Source organism: Sinohyriopsis cumingii, chromosome 4 (assembly GCF_028554795.1).
Source record: "Sinohyriopsis cumingii isolate HCF-2022 chromosome 4, ASM2855479v2, whole genome shotgun sequence".
Lineage (NCBI taxonomy): Eukaryota > Metazoa > Mollusca > Bivalvia > Unionida > Unionidae > Sinohyriopsis > Sinohyriopsis cumingii.
Genome location: NC_142964.1, coordinates 69,816,205 through 69,836,774, shown reverse-complemented (window position 1 = coordinate 69,836,774; position 20,570 = coordinate 69,816,205). Strand labels below are relative to the sequence as shown.

The following is a 20,570-nucleotide window of genomic DNA, read 5'->3' as shown; positions in this document are numbered from 1 at the left end:
CCACATATATAGCAACTGCTTCATGCGCCTTTATCAAGCGTTCGTCTCCGCTACCCCAACTACCGTCTGGTACACATTTTCATTAAAGGATTGTATCTGAGCGCAAGATAATCGTCAGCAAGAATTTATATCCTCCTTCCCCTGCATTTACCCCTGCATACTGTATGCATGTTCAACAACAGAAGTAGGCCAAGTACCTATTAGATCTAGATGCTGGATTTCATTAAATCAATATTCCAGGACCTATTGCCCTGCAAACATACTGACCTTCGGGGCTAAACATGCATATGTATGCAGCGAGGCACATATGAATAAATAAGCAGAGTTGCAGACAGACAGACGAATCAGTAAATAAGCAGATAAATAGACAGATAGACAGAAATATATAAGTATTGCTAGCCGAGGAAACAGCTAAATAACTCAGGAGACACACCTACCAAATAACAACATGTTGTCCTGATCCATTCCTAGACGATTCTGTGCCACGCACGTATATTCCCCAAAGTCCCTGTCGTCTATATTACCAATACGTAGACTCAAGGTTTTACTGTAAGTATCTTCGTCAAAAACTTGAATGCCATATTTATGTGAGGCCTGTATATCCTTTCCGTCTTTCCTCCAGATGTTAAAACCGTGCGGATTGGCTGTTATCTTGCAATCCAAAATTGTTTCCCTTCCTTTTGATTGACTCATACGTTTTGTATACAGCTCGACCTCTGGTTGAACTGAAATGTTTTCAAAAAGTCAGAAATGGATGTAAAGAAATTGTGGATATTTAAGTTTATTATATGCCCATCGATTTTTTTAAACCAGAGAATGAGCCAGAGATTTTTACCGTGAAATCTCCAAAGTAGGAATACGATATTGTCCTTTTTTGATTCCGTATTACCATGCTTTCAAACGAGGCTGGAACTACATTTTTTTCACGTTGTCTCCTGGTTACAGCTAAACGAGCGTAACTATGCCGTAGCCTCATTTGACATATGAATGGAAATGAGTAGCATTCTCTTTAACACGCGTGTGTGTGTGATCTGGATTTTTAACGTAGCTTCAAAAAAGTTTCAGTCATATCACCACGATGTATGCAGTATGATGGTTTATAGTGATGTCTAGCATTGGGGCATCATGCCGCTGACATGTAGCATCATGTGCCACTCAGTCAATTTATCCTGACAACGGGCCGACCAGTCCTAACACTAATCTCTTAATGCTGAGCGCCAAGCGAGGCAGCTACGATACCATTTCTTATGTCTTTGGTATGACTCGGCCGGGGTTCGAAACCTTAAATTCCGCTGCAAATAACTGAAAATAATGCTGTCATTTCAATGCCAAGTCCATATCGTTGTATCCCACAATGTCCCGCCAGAAACAGTTCAAAAGCTATCAGCAAGGCTTCGGATATAAACTTTTCTAGTTATTCAGCTACTTGTATCTTCCGTGATGCAAATTCTGACAACTACACAATAACTGTAAATCATACACATGGGTCTTTTTGGGCCCACTGCTCCCGTGAGTCGAAGAACTCGTGTTATGAACAGTGACAGTATTTACACACGCTTCATCGATCAGAATATCGCTCAACTTTTCCGTCAGGTCGTAAAATTGACTTCGGACGTAATTCGTCGCCATTGAGGACTACTTTCTGAACTAGTCCCCTTCACCTCGGACCAAGTCACAGTAACGATAACCTCGGCCTTTGCTGTCATAACATAGGTGGTGCGCTCCGCCAGAGGCGAATTACCATACACAAGGATATTGGTATGTATTCTTACAACTATTTCCGAGGTTATTTCACGACCTGAAGGAAATGGCCGAGCTATGTTCCGATCTACGCTTCATAAATAAAACTGATATTAGTGCGCATATAAACTGTTCAAAACAATGAGTCTGACTGCCGATGAAGTTCGTATAAGAAAGGTTGGAATGTTAAACGATTTCTTTTTTTTTCAGTTAAGTTTTGGGATTTTATATAAAAATATAATGGTATGGAAATATATATATATCATTATCATAGTAATTCGATCTTAAATGCTAGGTCACGTTTTGTTTTAAGAAATTCCGGATCAAGACTCGGTGATTAGTATATCGTAATGAACCTTATTATCTGATGCTGACAATTCGACGCGTTGTTGTTGAGGACGATGACAATGATGATGATGATGATAATAATAATAATAACAATAGCAACAATAATAATAACAACAATAACAATAATAATAATAACAAGAACAAGAACAACAACAATACTACTACTACTACTACTACTACTACTAATAATAATAATAATAATTTGAAAAATGGGAATTAACTGTGCATGAAATTAATTTATGAGAAGTGAAATAATTAAAATGTTAAAAAATATATTTAATGGAGCAGAAATACATAAGATCTTGGATTATAAGTTTGCAAAAGCTTAGATAAACACGATATTCCAGTATATTATTAAAAAAATATATCTTGAGCTTTCATCCACACATGAAATGTTATTAAGCTTTAATGTCTCCAAAGGTCATTATTTTACACTTAGTTCTGGCAACATACTCATTTGAACGTCGAATGGAAATATTTTTCCAGGTATCATTGAATATTGTACTTTCAATTCATAATAGAATGAAAGTCAACCAAAAGTCAACCGATACGATTCAGAAAGAACGTCTGAGAAAAAACAAACTGGCTATTATTTTAATATATACTTGAAACTGGATTTAGAAACGGGGAACTTGTACGTTAAATAAAATGTTCTTTACCCGGATTCGACCATAAACATGTGAATCAGTTTTGAGGTGAGCGATGATCTTAACGAAGATACAAGATTTTTATGAATATATGAAAGGTATTCCAAATATGGGGATGATAGCCATGTATGACACGAGGACATTAATGATTGTTTTACTGTCGCAGATTTAGTTTTAAGAACGACGCATCCAAAGTGACGGTAAAGTGGATATTTACATCAATAAAACCATCTTAAATGTTTTCCAATCCTCAAATGCAAGACTAGTATCCCCATTTTAATTTTGGAAAATATTGATTGACAAAAAAGGAGCAGAAAATGTAATTAATTATCCATGACATAAATCACAGGGACAACCATGACATCACAATTTCATCAAAACGTTTGACGGCATATTAGAATTTGTTCAGCTCAGAATCATGAATGATATCCGAGTCAATAGCTGTGTTGAAATTTCACGTAAGCGTGTCGTAATGTCGCTAAAACTATCGAATTCGTTTCGCGCACGAATGATTTCAACACCATTATTATCGTTATACAGATGAACACCTCTCCTTAGATACATGATGAAAGAGTGGTCTGCTTAGATGTAATCCGCCATGTTAGTTCTGTAGTTGTGGAAGTGTTAATTTTTTACACAGGGGTAAGTGGCTATTGGAGCCGTTGCATGTCATTGGTAAATGAATGCTATCTTTTTTGTGGATTGTAAATGTAAAAATCCAACACGGTCAATTCCAGGAATTTTGAAAATCTATCTTTTATCTATCTGCGCATTCTAACGTTATCTTCTGCCAAAAGTTTTGATATGGCTGGACATTTATCCTAAGCAAATTTTATCCATAAAAGCAGAAAGTGAAATTCGTACTTACATTCGACAGTCACTTTCATTTCTCTGCTGTCTGCAGGTTCAATGTCGTTGAAGGCCACACATTCATAAACATCATCACAGTATCTCGTTATATTGTGAATTATCAAAATCTCTCCCTCGTTCCCAATAGCTTAAAAAATTATAAAACTTTGTTGCAGAAAGAATATGAGATGAATAAACAATGAAACCGACAAAAAATCATTTCTTTATTTATAATTGTCTCTTTATGCAATCCGACAGAAATAAGAGGAATTTTATCTGAATGTTCTTATTTATTTAGATGAAGATTCCTAAAGAAACTGTGACTATGCGAAAAAGTGTAACAAATGAGACATATTTGTGCTTCAGTCATTAATAAAACATACATTTTAATCTGTTTTGATCTATATGGTTGCAATGAGTGGATAACAGACGGTTGAGTCAGCGTTGGCCTTAATGTTGGCAATGGCAAGAAAATAGAGGATCAAAGTGTAAACAAAGTATAATTTTTGCTCCTTCATGTGCCGAAAATCGCTTTTATTATAATGCAAAATGCTATATATATATATATATATATATATATATATATATATATATATATATATATATATATATATATATATATATATATATATATATATATATATATATATATATATATATATGTGTGTGTGTGTGTGTGTGTGTGTGTGTGTGTGTGTGTGTGTGTGTGTGTATGAATTTTAATTCGACAAAACTGGCCATTGGATGTGCTTCGGCTAGGTTTCTGATGCATCTTATCTCCTCGTAAATCCAGTAACCTAATCAACGGATATTCAACTGTTGTTTGTAACATCGCACAAAAAAACTCTGCTCTTTGTATTAGATTCAATACCTTCTTTCGCAGCATGTTTGTTATGGATGGATTTCCTGAACCACGTGACCCGTGGAGGAGGAATTCCTGTAACGTTGCACCATAGTGTCACTTTTTCACCTTCTTGTACCACCTGGTCGCCCGCTGACATGTGGCCGTTAATTTTGGCGGGCTCTGAAAAAAATACCAATTAGGATAAAATGAGCAAAGGAAAAATTATTTCCTGCTCGATATTTTTTCTGCGATATGTCAATCTAATCACAAATAGCGAAAAACAAAATTAAGGAGGACAAAGGTATGAAGCATCATCAGTAATCATTCCTTTGATTAAACAGGCAAATCTAAAAATTAAGCACATAGATTTAAAATAGTCGGAAATTTGCAAAACTGAGAAAGCAGAGAAGTCCCTACATGTAACAAGAGATGATATACAACGATCCCGCGGAACACAGTGTCTCATCTGCACACCTAATTATGATGTATCGCCACAATATCTTACTTGCAAAAATATTTAAACACAAAAAATTCATATATTATCGCACAAAGATGACGCAGTTGTTGTCACCGCAGAGGTCGCTATCTCCGTTGCCAAAGTGATAGTTAAGTGTTTCGTTATTTGCAAACACACGGAAGAAAACACGTTCCCTTAGACTAGGCACATCTTTCCAGCTAAAATTACTAACGTTCGTTGATGTACCGTGTGATGTGTGCACGTTAGGCGCTAGCATTAAGAAATTTCGAGAACAACTGTGACAGGAATACTCATGATTAGTTGTTCAGTGTTGAACGGATGGACTCGTACCTATACCACGTTTCTCAGTGGTACGGTACGATTATGAGATAGAAATCTCGTGAATTTTTGGCATGTAATTTCCGATGAAACTTTAACTTTTATTTACCAATCTTTGGAAGAAGATAGGATAGCTGATAAAATAAGTTTGAAAAGTGATGTTCTTTCTCATCTTGAAACGTGGAAACTGATGGCAGACCCTTCCCCCATTATTAATTACTTGATTCCTAGTTTTTTGCGATTTAATTTGCTATGTGCATATATAATAAGGTTGTATATCGTTCTCAGTTATATAAAACACTTGACGACCGTGTCCAACATATTTTTTATGTCTTAATTCATAAACAATTACTTCGTGTCACGGTGCAAGCGCTGCTTACAAATACAACTGTTTACGCATAGTTTTCTGGTTCTGGCTTCAAAGAAAGTGTTATTCTTAGCATCTATATTCAAACTGTTTAGTCATTCAGGAAATTATATAAAAGTATGTTTTAGGAAAATAGTGAGATATTGCGAACACTGTTTTCAGAACATATCTGAAATGGATTTTATCCATTGCACAATTATAATTCAGTGACAATCAGACGTTTAACCTTTTATAATCTCAAAATTGACATGGTTCATGCAAACTCCCCTCTTACAGTTACACGATTTAAGGATCCATATTGCTTCATAATAGGACAAAGTGTACTGAATAGAAATTGTAACAAAATTTTGAGCCTATTGTATAAAGCTTCGCTTCCAAGTTCTGTGAATAAATTGCTAGTCTCATTAAATTTTCTTGCATGCAATATATTGGACACAGAACATTCGTACAAGCCGTTACTATTTTCTGTTTTCAAAATAAGTGCATTTCGCTCTCAATACAGTCAGCGTATTAGCTTGTTCAGTTCGGGTACGTCCCGCCTGACCCCATCCACCCTTCTATTTTGCAGGCTCATGGATGTATAATTAGTCTGATGCGCCACTTCAACTCGTGAGAGGGGCTTGATAAAGGCAACCTATTTTCTATGGTCGTGTCCTGTGATGATGTTCCATATGAGAATATCTTGAGATGTTTGAAAAGAATGCGGTTTATATATAATAATTTTGACCGTGTATTAAATCTATTTAAACCTCTGTTTTGTATATCTTTTGGGGACGATTTGTAATTTTACCCTTTTACATTTATTTGATGGTGCATATTAATTTTTAACAGGAGTTTTTGTCTTCCTGGGGATCTTATCAATTTTGCCTTAAGAATTATTGCTATATTGCTTGACGTTTGCTGATTTGTCGTTTAAATTTGTACATACATACATACATACATACATACATACATGCATGCATACATACATACATACATAAATGAAATGCATATATCCAACATAAATGCTTCTTCCCACGAGATATTTGATGCCTGATACATATTCTGCGATATTCAGAATTAGCACAAAAAGTACAAGACATACAACTTTAGCTCACAGTGAACACGTCTTTGTAATATAAACATTATGCTTTTTGAATGTGATAAATATTTGGAAATGTTTTGTTATGCATGTTTGTGCCATTTCTAAATGGATTATCCGCCATTTTATTGTACCAAACATTCATTATTTGAAATAGGAGGAAGAACAAGCAAGAACATGAAAGCAGAATGATTAGAAACCTCATTAGTAGAGTTGAAATTCAGAAGCTAGGACTCAGCAAAGTCTCGCTCCCTCCCAGTAATCCGTCCACCTAGTTAGAGATTTCTCCATCTGACGTACAAAATTGTGTTTGATTTTAATAATCTATGGTTTCTCTGTGCAGTTTTTATATATTTGTGAGAGAGGAACCAGTATAAGTTGAAAGTGCGAAAAATAAATTATATAAATTTATGAAAAGTAAAAATAAAATTTATCTGTTCGGTTTTGTTCCAAATTACATTGAAAATCCAGGAAATGATAATGTCCAGTTGTGGGTACCAGTCTTTAAGAGGAGCACATCTGAAGTAAAGCCAAGCTGTTTACTCTATAATCAATAATAGACCCATCAGTTATACACCAAAATAAAGGGAATGAAAGTTATTTTAACAATACCTACGATAAACAAGTTCTTTTGTAATTGAATAGAATAACCATTCAGGAATTTCATGGGAAATTCATTTCCTTGAAACATACATTTTATGCGAAGTGAGAAACTATAGAGAGTAACATATGATATTGGGTTAATCCTTACCAAAAACGTATAGAAGGACTTTCTTTATCTTGACGGGGCTTGTATTTATCTGGCACATGTATTCCCCAGAGTCAGAATGCTTGACGCTCCGGATATGCAGGTTCCAGTCCCTTGTATACGGCCTCTCTACGCTAATCCTCTGGTCGAATATCACGCGACGATCCTCCATGGTCAGCGCTTTACCTCGGGGGTCCATCCATAGCACCTGCAAATTAGATACAGGCATTATTTCATGCTCCTTGCAGCCCATACGTTTCAGAAGACACGGTTGCAATAACGCTGTTTTGGCCACCTGGGTCATCCAAACTTTAGTACATCGTCTCCCGACATTAGTACACCAGCACGTTGACTGGTAGACCAACAAGAAGGTCTCGACTTTTATGTATACGTCTATTATTGACATCATTTTTAAGTTGCTGATGCATGCGTGTAAAGCAGCAAGCCTTGTGGGGAGACAAATAATGTAACCCCCTGATTGGGATTCCCTTGTCTTGGTCCAAACCCCAACATAGATTCTATGTATGTATGTATGTATGTATGTATGTATGTATGTATGTATGTATGTATGTATGTATGTATTATTATTATTTAGCATATCTTTACAACTCATTCCAGTTTTGATTTTTAGCAAAAAATATTTATTGTTCTATCGATTTCGAATTTCTGACTCGTCTGGGTCTGTCTCTCTCATTCTCAAAATTTTTCCGTGACGGCCAGGCCTAATCGCAGTTCCGTCCCCAGCGTTAGTCAATTCCTCGTGATATTCTCCTCACTAGAAAGTTTCCAGGCCATGTTCTTGCCTTGGGGTGATGCTGCCTTCCACGCATGCGTCAGCAATTTAAAAATAAGGTCAATAATAGATTTTACATAGGTGTTCAGTTCTGACAGGGATTATTACTATAAAGTGAGTGCTCTGAAGGATTTAATGCTATGAGTCGAAAGAAGAGGGTTTTTAGTTACCATCCGCATACCAAGATCAGTCGAAATAAATTTTTTAATTACTAGCGAGCATTCGATAGTCAGAACTGATTTGGAGTTTAAAACAGCGTAAAACGTCAGTATGGAATACTGCCCGACAACCTTAGTCTCCGTTGTCAGAAAGAAACGCGGAGACCTACGTGTTGGTCTAGTTGACTGGATCCTGTATCTGATCACCGATCATAGCTTGAAATTCAATCAAAAACAGTTAAAAAGAACCGGGCTGTGCACTTGTGACGTCATCGGTATGTTGTCACGTGTGCCGGGTGCAGCATTTTAACATCGTCAATCCTGTGCTCCGTGGGCGTAAGTAATGACTTGCTAACTTTTTCCACCTCCATATTTGGCAAAATCTTCCCATTCAGTTCTAAAGCCATTGTAGAGAAAAGACTGCAGCAACTGGAATCTAAATTCATAAGTATGCATTTTAAAAAAGAGTACGATTTTCTGCTTATAGTATTTCCCCGCAAATTTACAGCATAATGGCAGTGGTACTATCCTGTCCAAGGTAGGCAACCCAATGTGTGAGGAGTGGGGCAGTAAATTTGGTACGACTGATGAGTTGTTACAGAAGATCAAGTACGGATTACGCTTTTCTTCAGAATTTTGTCCCAAAATTGTTCGACATATATTTCCTTCAAATCACCACGAATCAGCTAATAAATGTATTCTTTATTTTCTTCTTTATTAACAATCTTAGAATCATTACGGTAATCATCTGATAAAGAAGATAAATCTCATACAATGGCTGCGAGTCATTATGATTAGTCAGGTTCTGCTGGGTTTCTCTTGCCAGCCAGAGACTAAATGTCACAAAGATTATGCTGTCATACTGGAATGTGTACTTTTCATTTAAACATAATGTTTTCGTCTGGCAATCATTCAGATATTTTTTTGACGTTCAGTATGAATTACACAGCTGTATGATCTCGTCTCATCATGAATTATGAAGTTGTGTAACATAATCTCAGTAAGAATTACACAGCTGTGTGGCCTAACCTTACTAATGAATTATACAATTTGTACGACCTAATCTCAGCATGAATTAATCAATAGCCTTAGGAGGACATGCATCAAGATCTCACTATGTTTATGCGCTTATAAGTCGAGTCAAACTGCAAACTGAAAAACATCTTGATCTGCCGTAGCATAATACGCATGCAGACCAGGATCTATTTTGTTTGTACTACTGATGATTCATAAAAGATGCACAGACCCAGATCTATCTTCGCATTATGATAAGGCATGTTTGAGCCTGTGCAGTTTGCAGGTGGGTTCGTCTTATATACGAGTGTAGATAGTACAATGTTTCTTTGTCTCAACAAATGATCAGCGAACGGGGGCGCTCATCAGTTATGTACTTTTGAGAGAGTGGTGTATATAAGGTGAAGATGTTTGCATTAAAACATGCACAGTCGAGAGAATGTTGGCATACGTCCATGCTACACTAATGTAATATGAACGATATTTCTTTGGATATTGTACTTTTGGAAATTATACATGATCTATGCACACTGCTAGCTAAAATGTCTGCTCCCTTGTGCTAAAAAATCAGCCATAATTAGTCTAAAGTACACTATCTGTAGCAGCTATTAAAATAGGTAAAATTAATTTTGGCAGACTAGACAATACCAGCTTCTGAAAGTGCAATGAATGAATTACCAAATATATAAAATGTAAAAAAGTTATCTGCTCTTTTTTTAATACAATTTACCTCTGAAGTTCAGGAAGTGAAAATGACCAAGTGGAGCTAGCACTATTTTGAAAGATGCACATCTGGAGTAAGGCCAAGCTGTATACTCTATAACCCCTATTACACCCATCAATCATACACCAAAATAAAAGGAATTAAAGGTTCTTTGAACTATACTTAATATATACAAGGTCTTTTTTTTTAAATAGCCAGTATAACCAGATAGGACAGCCGGGAAATTCATCTTCTTTAAAATTCTAACCCTGCAAAATACGAAAATGTAGAGCGCCACCAACACTTCCGCTCTAGCTGACATTTTCTATGCCAACGCAATGACTTTATCGTCCATTTCCATAAGAGTAACAGTGACGGTAAATAATTTGCACGATATTTCTTGGTTAAAATTATTTGAGTACCAGATACATCTTCGAGAGAAATCAAAGTACAATCTTTTGACAACGGAGAGCTGTTTCTCGAGAGGTTCAGCATTTATAACTGACGTAAACCAATCAATATGTCAAAATCAATTGAGGGTTAAGTTAAACAGAGGCTACACTGATATAAAGATATAAAGCAGTTAACCCAAGCAGTAACCTTAGTGGACAAGATCAATATGTCTTTAAATACAAGTACAAACACTCTGTTGCAAAGTATTGACGCCTGTGCAAGAGGTATATATATGTCATATACATAAATAAAATTATATATATATATATATATATATATATATATATATATATATATATATATATATATATATATATATATATATATATATATATATATATATATATATATATATATATATATATATATATATATATATATATATATATATATATATATATATATATATATATATATATATATATAAGAAGAAGCCTTGAGATACTCGGGCTTATGATCCAAAAGCCAAAGAGAGAGAGAGAGAGAGAGAGAGAGAGAGAGAGAGAGAGAGAGAGAGAGAGAGAGAGAGAGAGTATAGGTTATCTATTGTTTTGATTTTTACAAGTCTAAATAAATTGTAAGCTTCCATTTAATGAGGATTCTTGATAAATTGCAATTAATTGCTAAGGTGGCAGTATTTTCTCCTCCAATAAAGCGGATCAGCTTTGCTATGTAGAACGCTAGCTCATTTATTGCATTCCAAGACGGTCCAGAAAAGACTACATAAAATGTGAAAGAGAAGAATATAGTCTTTTGAGTTCGTAAAATCCAGGAAATCGCAAAATCCATGACGACAAATATTAATACAATTTGTTTTCTTCTTGGACGAATATTCTGGAATTTAACATAAAGTGGGTACAACACAAAGTTTGATTTGTTTTCTTGATTTTAAAATAAAGTAGATACTACACACTGTTTTTTTTGCGCCTGTTTTAACGTAAGTGTCATAATAATCGTTATATTTTAGCGATAGCGGATCTAAATAGGTTGCAAAAGTACGTTAAAAATTTTGACTTAGTGTAGTGACGCGATCTCACTCTGAGACAGATAAATCGCTGAAACGTATCAACCGCTAAAAAACTTCTATAGCATAATTTAGGTAAATATTGCAACAAAGATAATGATACATTTTATAAAGTTCTTCCCATTATTATTATTATTATTATTATTATTATTATTATTATTATTATTTTATTAATAATAATAATAATAATAATAATAATAATAATAATAATAATAATAATAATATTATTATTATTATTATTATCATCATAAGAAGAAGAAGAAGAATACAGCGTGTGTTAGGAGGAAAAAATGCAGTTCAATAAAACTATTTGAGCGACGTAACTGAAAAGTTCAATGTGAAACTAAGAATGTGCTTATTGCTTTCGTTAAATTTATATCATATGAGGGAATTCGATCTAGTATAATCACTACAAGGCTTATTTATTTGTTACTTTTGACAAGTATGTGCCCAATCAATAGCATAAACACTTAAGTTTCTGCTAATTGTTCTTTATGATGTGGAATTAAAACTGTTTCCCGAATAACGCAGATACTTAGGGGTATCCTATTAAAAGGTCAAATAGCTTATATTCCATCGCATCTGTGACCCTATCCATTAGTTTAATTAAACGTGAACAAAGTAACAGATGCAGAGCTTAAATATTGCTATTATCATATGTCATTTCCATATTGCTTTTCTTCTAAGTGTATTCAATGTTGATTTGGCTGGCAAAAAGTTTCCAAGTGGATGCTGTCTTGTATCAAGAGATGGTTTTCGGCCAATGTGACAAAGTCGATAGCACACTCAATTTCAAGACGGAGAACTCGACTTAATTAATGTCCAGCGATATAATTCCGGAATTGTTATGAAGAATAACTCTCCGACAGTTCTTGGCACTTCATTTATTTTATCGATTGGACAAATTAGATTAAGCCCACTTGTGTTTGCTTTTCAGATGAATTTGTAGAAACGAGTTCAGTTACAGATTGATAAATTATCCCAATCGCTAAGCTTTCAAGAGGTCTCATCTCAAACTAAAGGCAGGGATCAGTTGCATCCAAAGAATGCGTTTCGGCATTTTTATCATCGAGAAGATTTACTTCAGCAGACTAGACATCATTTAGACAGTTTTTATTTCCTCATTGTATTCTTTGCCTGTATTTTATTAGGCTAAAAAAAATCCGATTCCTACACCAGGGACTCCATGGTGGTATAAAAGGCAGCGTGTGAATTATTTTCAACGATACAATCTTTCCTAGATCAATTGGCTAATACCAGCTTGACTTAAGATGGACGTAAACATTAGTCGATCAAGTACTTGACCCTTAATTATGGTATTTCAGTTTTGTTAAATCAATGAACATCTACAAAAGAAAAAGTTGCAAAAATCGGTGATGCGAACAAAATGTTACTCAAGAATCTTCATCATTTAAGACTTAATCGTTGCCCAAATTTTTGTTTATAATTTGTCAGTGCAATTTATTTGTTCCGATTTTACACAATTCAGAACGTACAACTAAATGTATAGTTTGTATACTTGTTTATCTTTTGTGACTTGCTTTCCTGTCATCTATTACTTATACGATGGCTTTGTAAACTTCTTCCAGAATGATGGAATTATTTGGATGATGGAATTTTTGATAAGATTTTTAATTAATTGTAATTAATTTTAAGTAAACTAACATACTTAAATGAAGAGCAATTTTATTTGAACAAAGAACCAAACGGTTTTCTAGTATACAAAGAGATGGCAACAGTTCTGACTTCTCGTGCATGAATTAACGTGCACGTGTTCTAAATGTTAAAGCTCATCACAAAAGACAGTAACTAAATGATGCAAAGCATCAAGAGCATTGTTTTTTGGCAACGCAATTAAACCCCAAAACTAAAAAAAACCGAACTGTTATTTTCGTTGACCAATACTTTCCAGCTCATGTATTGGTCCCTTAGGCTCTGCCTTCGGAATTGAGATTCTAAATTACTTGTATGAGAGATAGCTCCATGTACAAATGTTTACATCGATGACGGATAGATCGATAGACCTTACAGTTTATCCAGTCTTATCGATTCTTACAAGGAAGATTTCACCTTGCGATAATGGAAATCCATAAATGGATTCAATCAATCAATCAATCTAATAGATTCTCTAGGTGACATAAATATATGGATGACTGAATTGTCATGACACTAAAATTCTATTATTTCAAGAGCGTCATACCCTAGTGTAGAATCATGTGAAAGAGTTCGGATATTTCCGAATTCGTTTATTTTGCAAACAATTTTAGCTTGATAATATGCTCAGAGATATAGAGAAAAATTATTATATTTTTACATTCTAACGGGGAAAACAATGTGTGTGTGTGTATGTGTGTGTGTGTTATTACTACTTTATAGCCATAACTAAGTAAAGAAAGAAGTAAAACCAGTATATTTGTAAAACCAGTATATTTGTAAAACTTAGAAACTTAACAAATTATTTCATTATCAAAGTTATAAATGATAATGTGAGAGGAACTTACAATATTATGAAGTGAATCCAAAATAATTCTCACAAAGTTCTGTGCAAGTCCAAAAGAATCAAAAGTTCCGTATAAATTTCAAAACCGGAAATGTATTGGTCCGCCAAGAATCATAAAGATGGTATTATCCCTTGAATAATTCCCAATAGTTCCAAAATAATATTACAGTCCAAATAATGAGCACTTTCTAGTTCCATTGAACAGTCCAAACAAATGATTTCCTCTCGAAAAATATATAAGTACAACAGGAAACACGTCTGCAAACTTACAGGAACAAGAAATGATAATGACTCAAAAATAAGATTTAATGACGACTTTGGGTTAATTTCTCGTTGGCTGATGGGGTTTGGACTGTTGTGAAATACAGTCGTAACTTAAGGTGTATAAAAGGAGAGAACCAAGCAATCAAAATCATTCCTATGTTTAAAATTATTTTTAGTAATTGTCGACATATGTGTAAGCATCTATTTATAGAATTTATGTAATGGTACTTTCTTAACAGACCTTAGTCACGTAGGCAAAATCTAACTAATGATAATCTGTACAATTTATAGTCATGAACAACACTTAAGAAAAGTAAATAAAATCAATGACCATCAATCATTTAATATATATATATATATATATATATATATATATATATATATATATATATATATATATATATATATATATATATATATATATATATATATATATATATATATATATATATATATATAGAGAGAGAGAGAGAGAGAGAGAGAGAGAGAGAGAGAGAGAGAGAGAGGATTCTTATCAAATTTATCACTGATATAAATTGAAAATATATATCCGTGATACGGTCAGCTCCGCGATAAGATCATGCATGTTTAACAACCGCATAATTTTGAACAAAACTGAAGTTTTCGCAGAATGAAATAACGTGACAAACATTCTAGAAGACAACTGTTTACCTTGCGATCTCCGAGTGAATTTATTGTACATGGTAGGATGGCCGTCATGCCAGTCGTCGCCGTTACGTTCACTACGGGTACGTCAAAACTTGGCTCCTGACTGTCTGCTGAAAGAAAAATGATAAGACAAATGTAAGAAGAATAAATTGTTCGTACTTATATTTGTAAATCTCTGAAAGTCATTTTATTTATTTCATTTTGTTTTCTTATCAAAACTCTGTTGGGGCGAAAACAGTGAAGCTGATGACTTTTGCGCAAAATGTTTGCATACATTATGTATTTTAGTAAAATTCCTTTTCACATATGAGGAAATCTTGAAAAAATTCCAAGCGAATTTGTTTTCCCGCCAGCCGACGAAATACAGCTTGCCCTGTTCTGTAATTGTTTTCAAAATAACGGGAAAACGCAATGATTCTCAAATATAGCCTGATTTAAAATGAATATACTGTAAGATTGAACTGGAAGAGAAAACCAGTTCCTGAAAATTATTTCTTGAAATAATGTTGCGGATAAAAACCTCTCATACGCAACGTCTTTCTGACATGAGATTTCCCATTACTTTATACATTCTCTAGCGTCAAATTATGTAAAGAACTTTAATACTTCTAAGATTAATTATTTATATAAAATACACGTAGAACGAACAAACGAAAAACATAGCACTTATCTGAAAAAAGAAAATATCGATTATCAAACACATAATGCACATGTTAACAAAACTGAATGTTGGCTTTCGTCGTCCATTGAAACAAGCCAGAAAAAATGGTTTCACAGAAAACACATACAGATATTAGCTTGGTGCTCAGTCAACACTTTCCTGTATACATTTTCCACACGGAAGCATCAATGGCGATAAACAGAAGATATAAGTACATATTTAGATCATAACAAGAACCAACAAACCATGGATCATATTTATATCATAGGAAAAACCAGCAAACGATGGATCATATTTAGATCATAACAAAAGCTAACAAACCATGGATCATATTTAGATCATAGAAAGAACCAGCAAACCATGGATCATATTTAGATCATAACAAGAACCAGCAAACCATGGATCATATTTATAACATAGGAAAAACCAGCAAACCATGGATCATATTTAGATCATAACAAGAACCTGCAAACCATAGATCATATTTAGATCATAGGAAGAACCAGAAAACCATGGATCATATTTAGATCATAGGAAAAACCAGCAAACCATGGATCATATTTAGATCCTAGGAAGAACCAGCAAACCATTTATCATATTTATATCATTGGAAAAACCAGCAAACCATGGATCATATTTATATCATAGGAAGAACCAGCAAACCATGGATCATATTCAGATCGTAGAAAGAACCCGCAAAGGATGGATCATATTTATATCAAAGGAAAAACCAGCAAACCATGGATCATATTTAGATCATAGGAAGAACCAGCAAACATTCTATCATATTTAGATCGTAGGAAGAACCAGCAAACCATGAATCATGTTTAGATCATTGGAACAACCAGCAAACCATGGATCATATTTAGATCATAACAAGAACCAGCAAACCATGGATCATATTTAGATCATAACAAGAACCTGCAAGCCATGGATCATATTTAGATCATAGGAAGAACCAGCAAACATTCGATCATATTTAGATCGTAGGAAGAACCAGCAAACCATGATTCATATTTAGATCATTGGAACAACCAGCAAACCATGGATCATATTTAGATCATAACAAGGACCAGCAAACCATGGATCATATTTATATCATAGGAAAAACCAGCAAACCATGGATCATATTTAGATCATAACAAGAACCTGCAAACCATAGATCATATTTAGATCATAGGAAGAACCAGCAAACCATGGATCATATTTATATCATTGGAAAAACCAGCAAACCATGGATCATATTTATATCATAAGAAGAACCAGCAAACCATGGATCATATTTAGATCGTAGGAAGAACCAGCAAACCATGGATCATATTTAGATCATAGGAAGAACCAGCAAACCATGGATCATATTTAGATCGTAGAAAGAACCCGCAAAGGATGGATCATATTTATATCAAAGGAAAAACCAGCAAACGATGGATCATATTTAGATCATAGGAAAAACCAGCAAACCATGGATCATATTTAGATCATAGGAAGAACCAGCAAACATTCGATCATATTTAGATCGTAGGAAGAACCAGCAAACCATGAATCATATTTAGATCATTGGAACAGCCAGAAAACCATGGATCATATTTAGATCGTAGGAAGAACCAGCAAACCATGGATCATATTTAGATCATTGGGAAAACCAGCAAACCATGAATCATATGTAGATCATTGGAACAACCAGCAAACCATGGATCATATTTAGATCACAGTAAGAACCAGCAAACCATGGATCATATTTAGGTCATAAAAAGAACCAGCAAAACCCATGGATCATCATTCCTAACAGAGTAATAAAAAATTCAATATCGGACCGTAAATCTAAATACATGTAAACATTCCCACTGAATCTCGCTGTTATCATCACACGGTCTGGTTCAAGAAATCTACATGCAACTACGAAAATATAAATGACTGATTTACAAACAATTCGACAAAGAGTAGAACAACCTTATACACGGATGAAAGAATTTTAGTCGCAATGTTGGCAACAACTCGAACTGACTCGAGAGAGGTTGAAAATTATCTAGCTACTTTACATGTTACAAATGGAATCAAACTTACCTTAATAGCTTCTGAAATTTATTTCGTGAAGCGTCTGTCATTAACACACGCATTGCAAATCTGTTATCATACTATGTATGGGCTTTGTATTTAACAATACATTTCGAGTTAGATGTGTTAGGATCGGCATAGACTTTGAAGTGTGTACGAGTTAGATGTGTAAGGATCGGCATAGACTTTGAAGTGTGTACGAGTTAGATGTGTAAGGATCGGCATAGACTTTGAAGTGTGTACGAGTTAGATGTGTAAGGATCGGCATAGACTTTGAAGTGTGTACGAGTTAGATGTGTAAGGATCGGCATAGACTTTGAAGTGTGTACGATTTTACCCATTCATTTGCTTAAACTTTTCCAACATTCTATAAGTGTCGGAAATAAAACAAGATTGTTTAATTTAGGATATTTGATTCTAATAGTTGAAAAGGTTGAGAAAAATAAACTTCTGCTGGCTATCTTCAAAGTTTTTCAAGAAGAAATGTTTGTGTTAATATCAATCTTTGATTTAATGGGTGTTTTTACTCGCTTGAACCTAGATCGATATCAAACTTTGCACAAGGTTTTCTTAAGACTCTTTTAAAATTAAACATAGACCATAAACAGGAATATCGTTTATTAGCATAGCAGAAGGGCACTGATTGTCCAAAAATCCAAAGCTGAATTGCTTGTTACTAAAACAACAAGACACTCAATTATTAATACAATATAGAGCGAAAGGGATAATAGTCCGCCCTGGCGTGTGCTTGTCAACACCAGATACCTTAAAGAAATATGTCTTGAACGGAAATTATGCATACAATTAGCTGTCCTACATTTTCAAAAGCTTTTTCTGTATCAATAGATGCTAAATGCAATATGCTTTTGGTCTCCAAAAATTAAACCAACTAGTGGACCAAAACCGAAGTCATATTACGATCCAGACCCTTCTGCAACACCCTCCAATCCACCTCTCTCACGCTTGAGATAATTAATTGAAAATTTAGAAATTGTTAGATATTCTAATAAAACCAGTTAAACAAACCTAACAAAAATAGTCCGTAGTGTTAATGCCAATACTTGTTCGTCTTTCATTCATTTGAATTTTCTCCATCAAAATGGATAATTGCCAGACCTTGTTTTAATTTATCGGGGGTGTGCCTAAATGTCAACACTGAATTATAGAGAGTTACCAAAACTGACTTGATCGCAGTACCACCATATTTAAGGTGTTCATTATTTATACTGTCACACCAGCTGACCTTTCCAAACTGAACGTCTGAGAGCACAGACGCAAATTCTATAAGCGTGCCGGGATTTACCTCTTCAGTTCTTTCTTTCTTTACCTTAACAGATACATCAGTTTTCACTTTAAGCAATATATATATATATATACATATTTTTTTTTTCTGGGGGTTTTCTACGCTGTGACCTGAACATTTTTCCAAATTAGGTTTTGATCAACCCCGGTGCACTTATCAATGTATCATTTTTGTTTCGTATAAAAAATCCGAATCACAGTTTGAGTGTAGTTTTCGAAAAGCTGACTTGGCATCTTTATGACAAATGAAAAAGATGTCTTTTAAACATGGTTTTGTGTAAATCCTTTAGCTCGTTATTGAAGAAGGGCATCATGAAGTGTCTGAGTTTGAAACAGGAAGGGTCTTTTTGCTTGCAATAGAGTACGAACGATATTGCTGTGTGAAAAATCGTTCTACTTCTTGTTGTTTGTCGTCTTCTTGACATTAGGCTTTTTATGTTTTATCTTATTCGAGCGGATATTCCAGCTGTTTCCAAAGAGCCATATTTCCCCCAATCGTACTTCAAAAGATAAAAGTTTGGATCACACGTTGTGTAAAACCGAAATTCAGAGATCCAAATATAGGTCTGTACATAATCATCAATGACCACTGATTCCTTGCGCATATAGATTATTTTGTCAAAATTGATATGAACAATTAGGGACCTACTCATACCAAAATAGGAAGCAAGGACTTCTACAAAAGTCAGCACTATCTGAATAAATGAAATCATTGAGATTTGAAAGGAATACGTCATTTTACTCCTCGTGTCAGTTGCAGGCGTACTGGGATTGGAAATAAAATCGCAGGCAGTGTGCGAGAAAGAAAGAAAAGGAGAGCAACGTTTTATTCACGTACTGCTTTATTCAGTTATACAACTTAATCGAAATAATTGATCGTTGCGCTTTTTCAATATTTTCAAAAACGGTGTTTTGTTTTTGCTTTTGTTTTTTACCTTTACAGATTTCATCATATGAAATTCCACAGTTTTGAATAATAATAATTCAAACACTTATGAGGAATTTTATGTTTGTCACAAGGCATCTTAGGCATACTCACTGACTTGAGGTTATATATATATATATATATATATATATATATATATATATATATATATATATATATATATATATATATATATATATATATATATATATATATATATATATATATATATATATATATATATATATATATATATATATATATATATATATGTATGTATGTATGTATGCATGTGTGTACATGTGTTATAAAAATGCCATTAAATCTGCAAAATAGTTGAGACGTTAATAAGATTTTGGTGTGATTGCAGCTTATATGTACCCTCAGCCAATAATTTTAGCATCACGTTTATTCTCGTCATTTTCTGTTTACCTTCATATATCAAAATGAATTTCCGTGAAGATGTTTGATGAGTACATTTAATGTTCAGTTTCAGTTATGTCATCTTATTGGTGTACTCGTATCGGATCAGCATGGAAAATAGCTTCTTCACTGTAATGGATATGATATTCATCTTTATTCGTTGAGGTCTCTTGAAGTCCTAAGGTTTTTCACTTTACTTATATGTT

At 34.1% G+C, this 20,570-nt stretch overlaps 1 protein-coding gene across 3 annotated transcripts in view; it reads right to left on the bottom strand.

The window, feature by feature from the left end:
- The window catches only part of LOC149801409 (limbic system-associated membrane protein-like), a 136,206-nt gene that overhangs the window by 28,836 nt on the left and 86,800 nt on the right, over positions 1 to 20,570 (bottom strand). For all 3 annotated transcript variants that reach the window (XM_089955505.1, XM_089955507.1, XM_089955506.1), the window contains exons 2-6: positions 15,002 to 15,108; positions 7,424 to 7,628; positions 4,456 to 4,608; positions 3,604 to 3,732; positions 438 to 725 (exon numbers count right to left, since the gene is read on the bottom strand). In XM_089955505.1, coding sequence (XP_089811631.1) covers positions 438 to 725; positions 3,604 to 3,732; positions 4,456 to 4,608; positions 7,424 to 7,628; positions 15,002 to 15,108 — 882 coding nt within the window. The remainder of the gene's footprint in view (positions 1 to 437; positions 726 to 3,603; positions 3,733 to 4,455; positions 4,609 to 7,423; positions 7,629 to 15,001; positions 15,109 to 20,570) is intronic.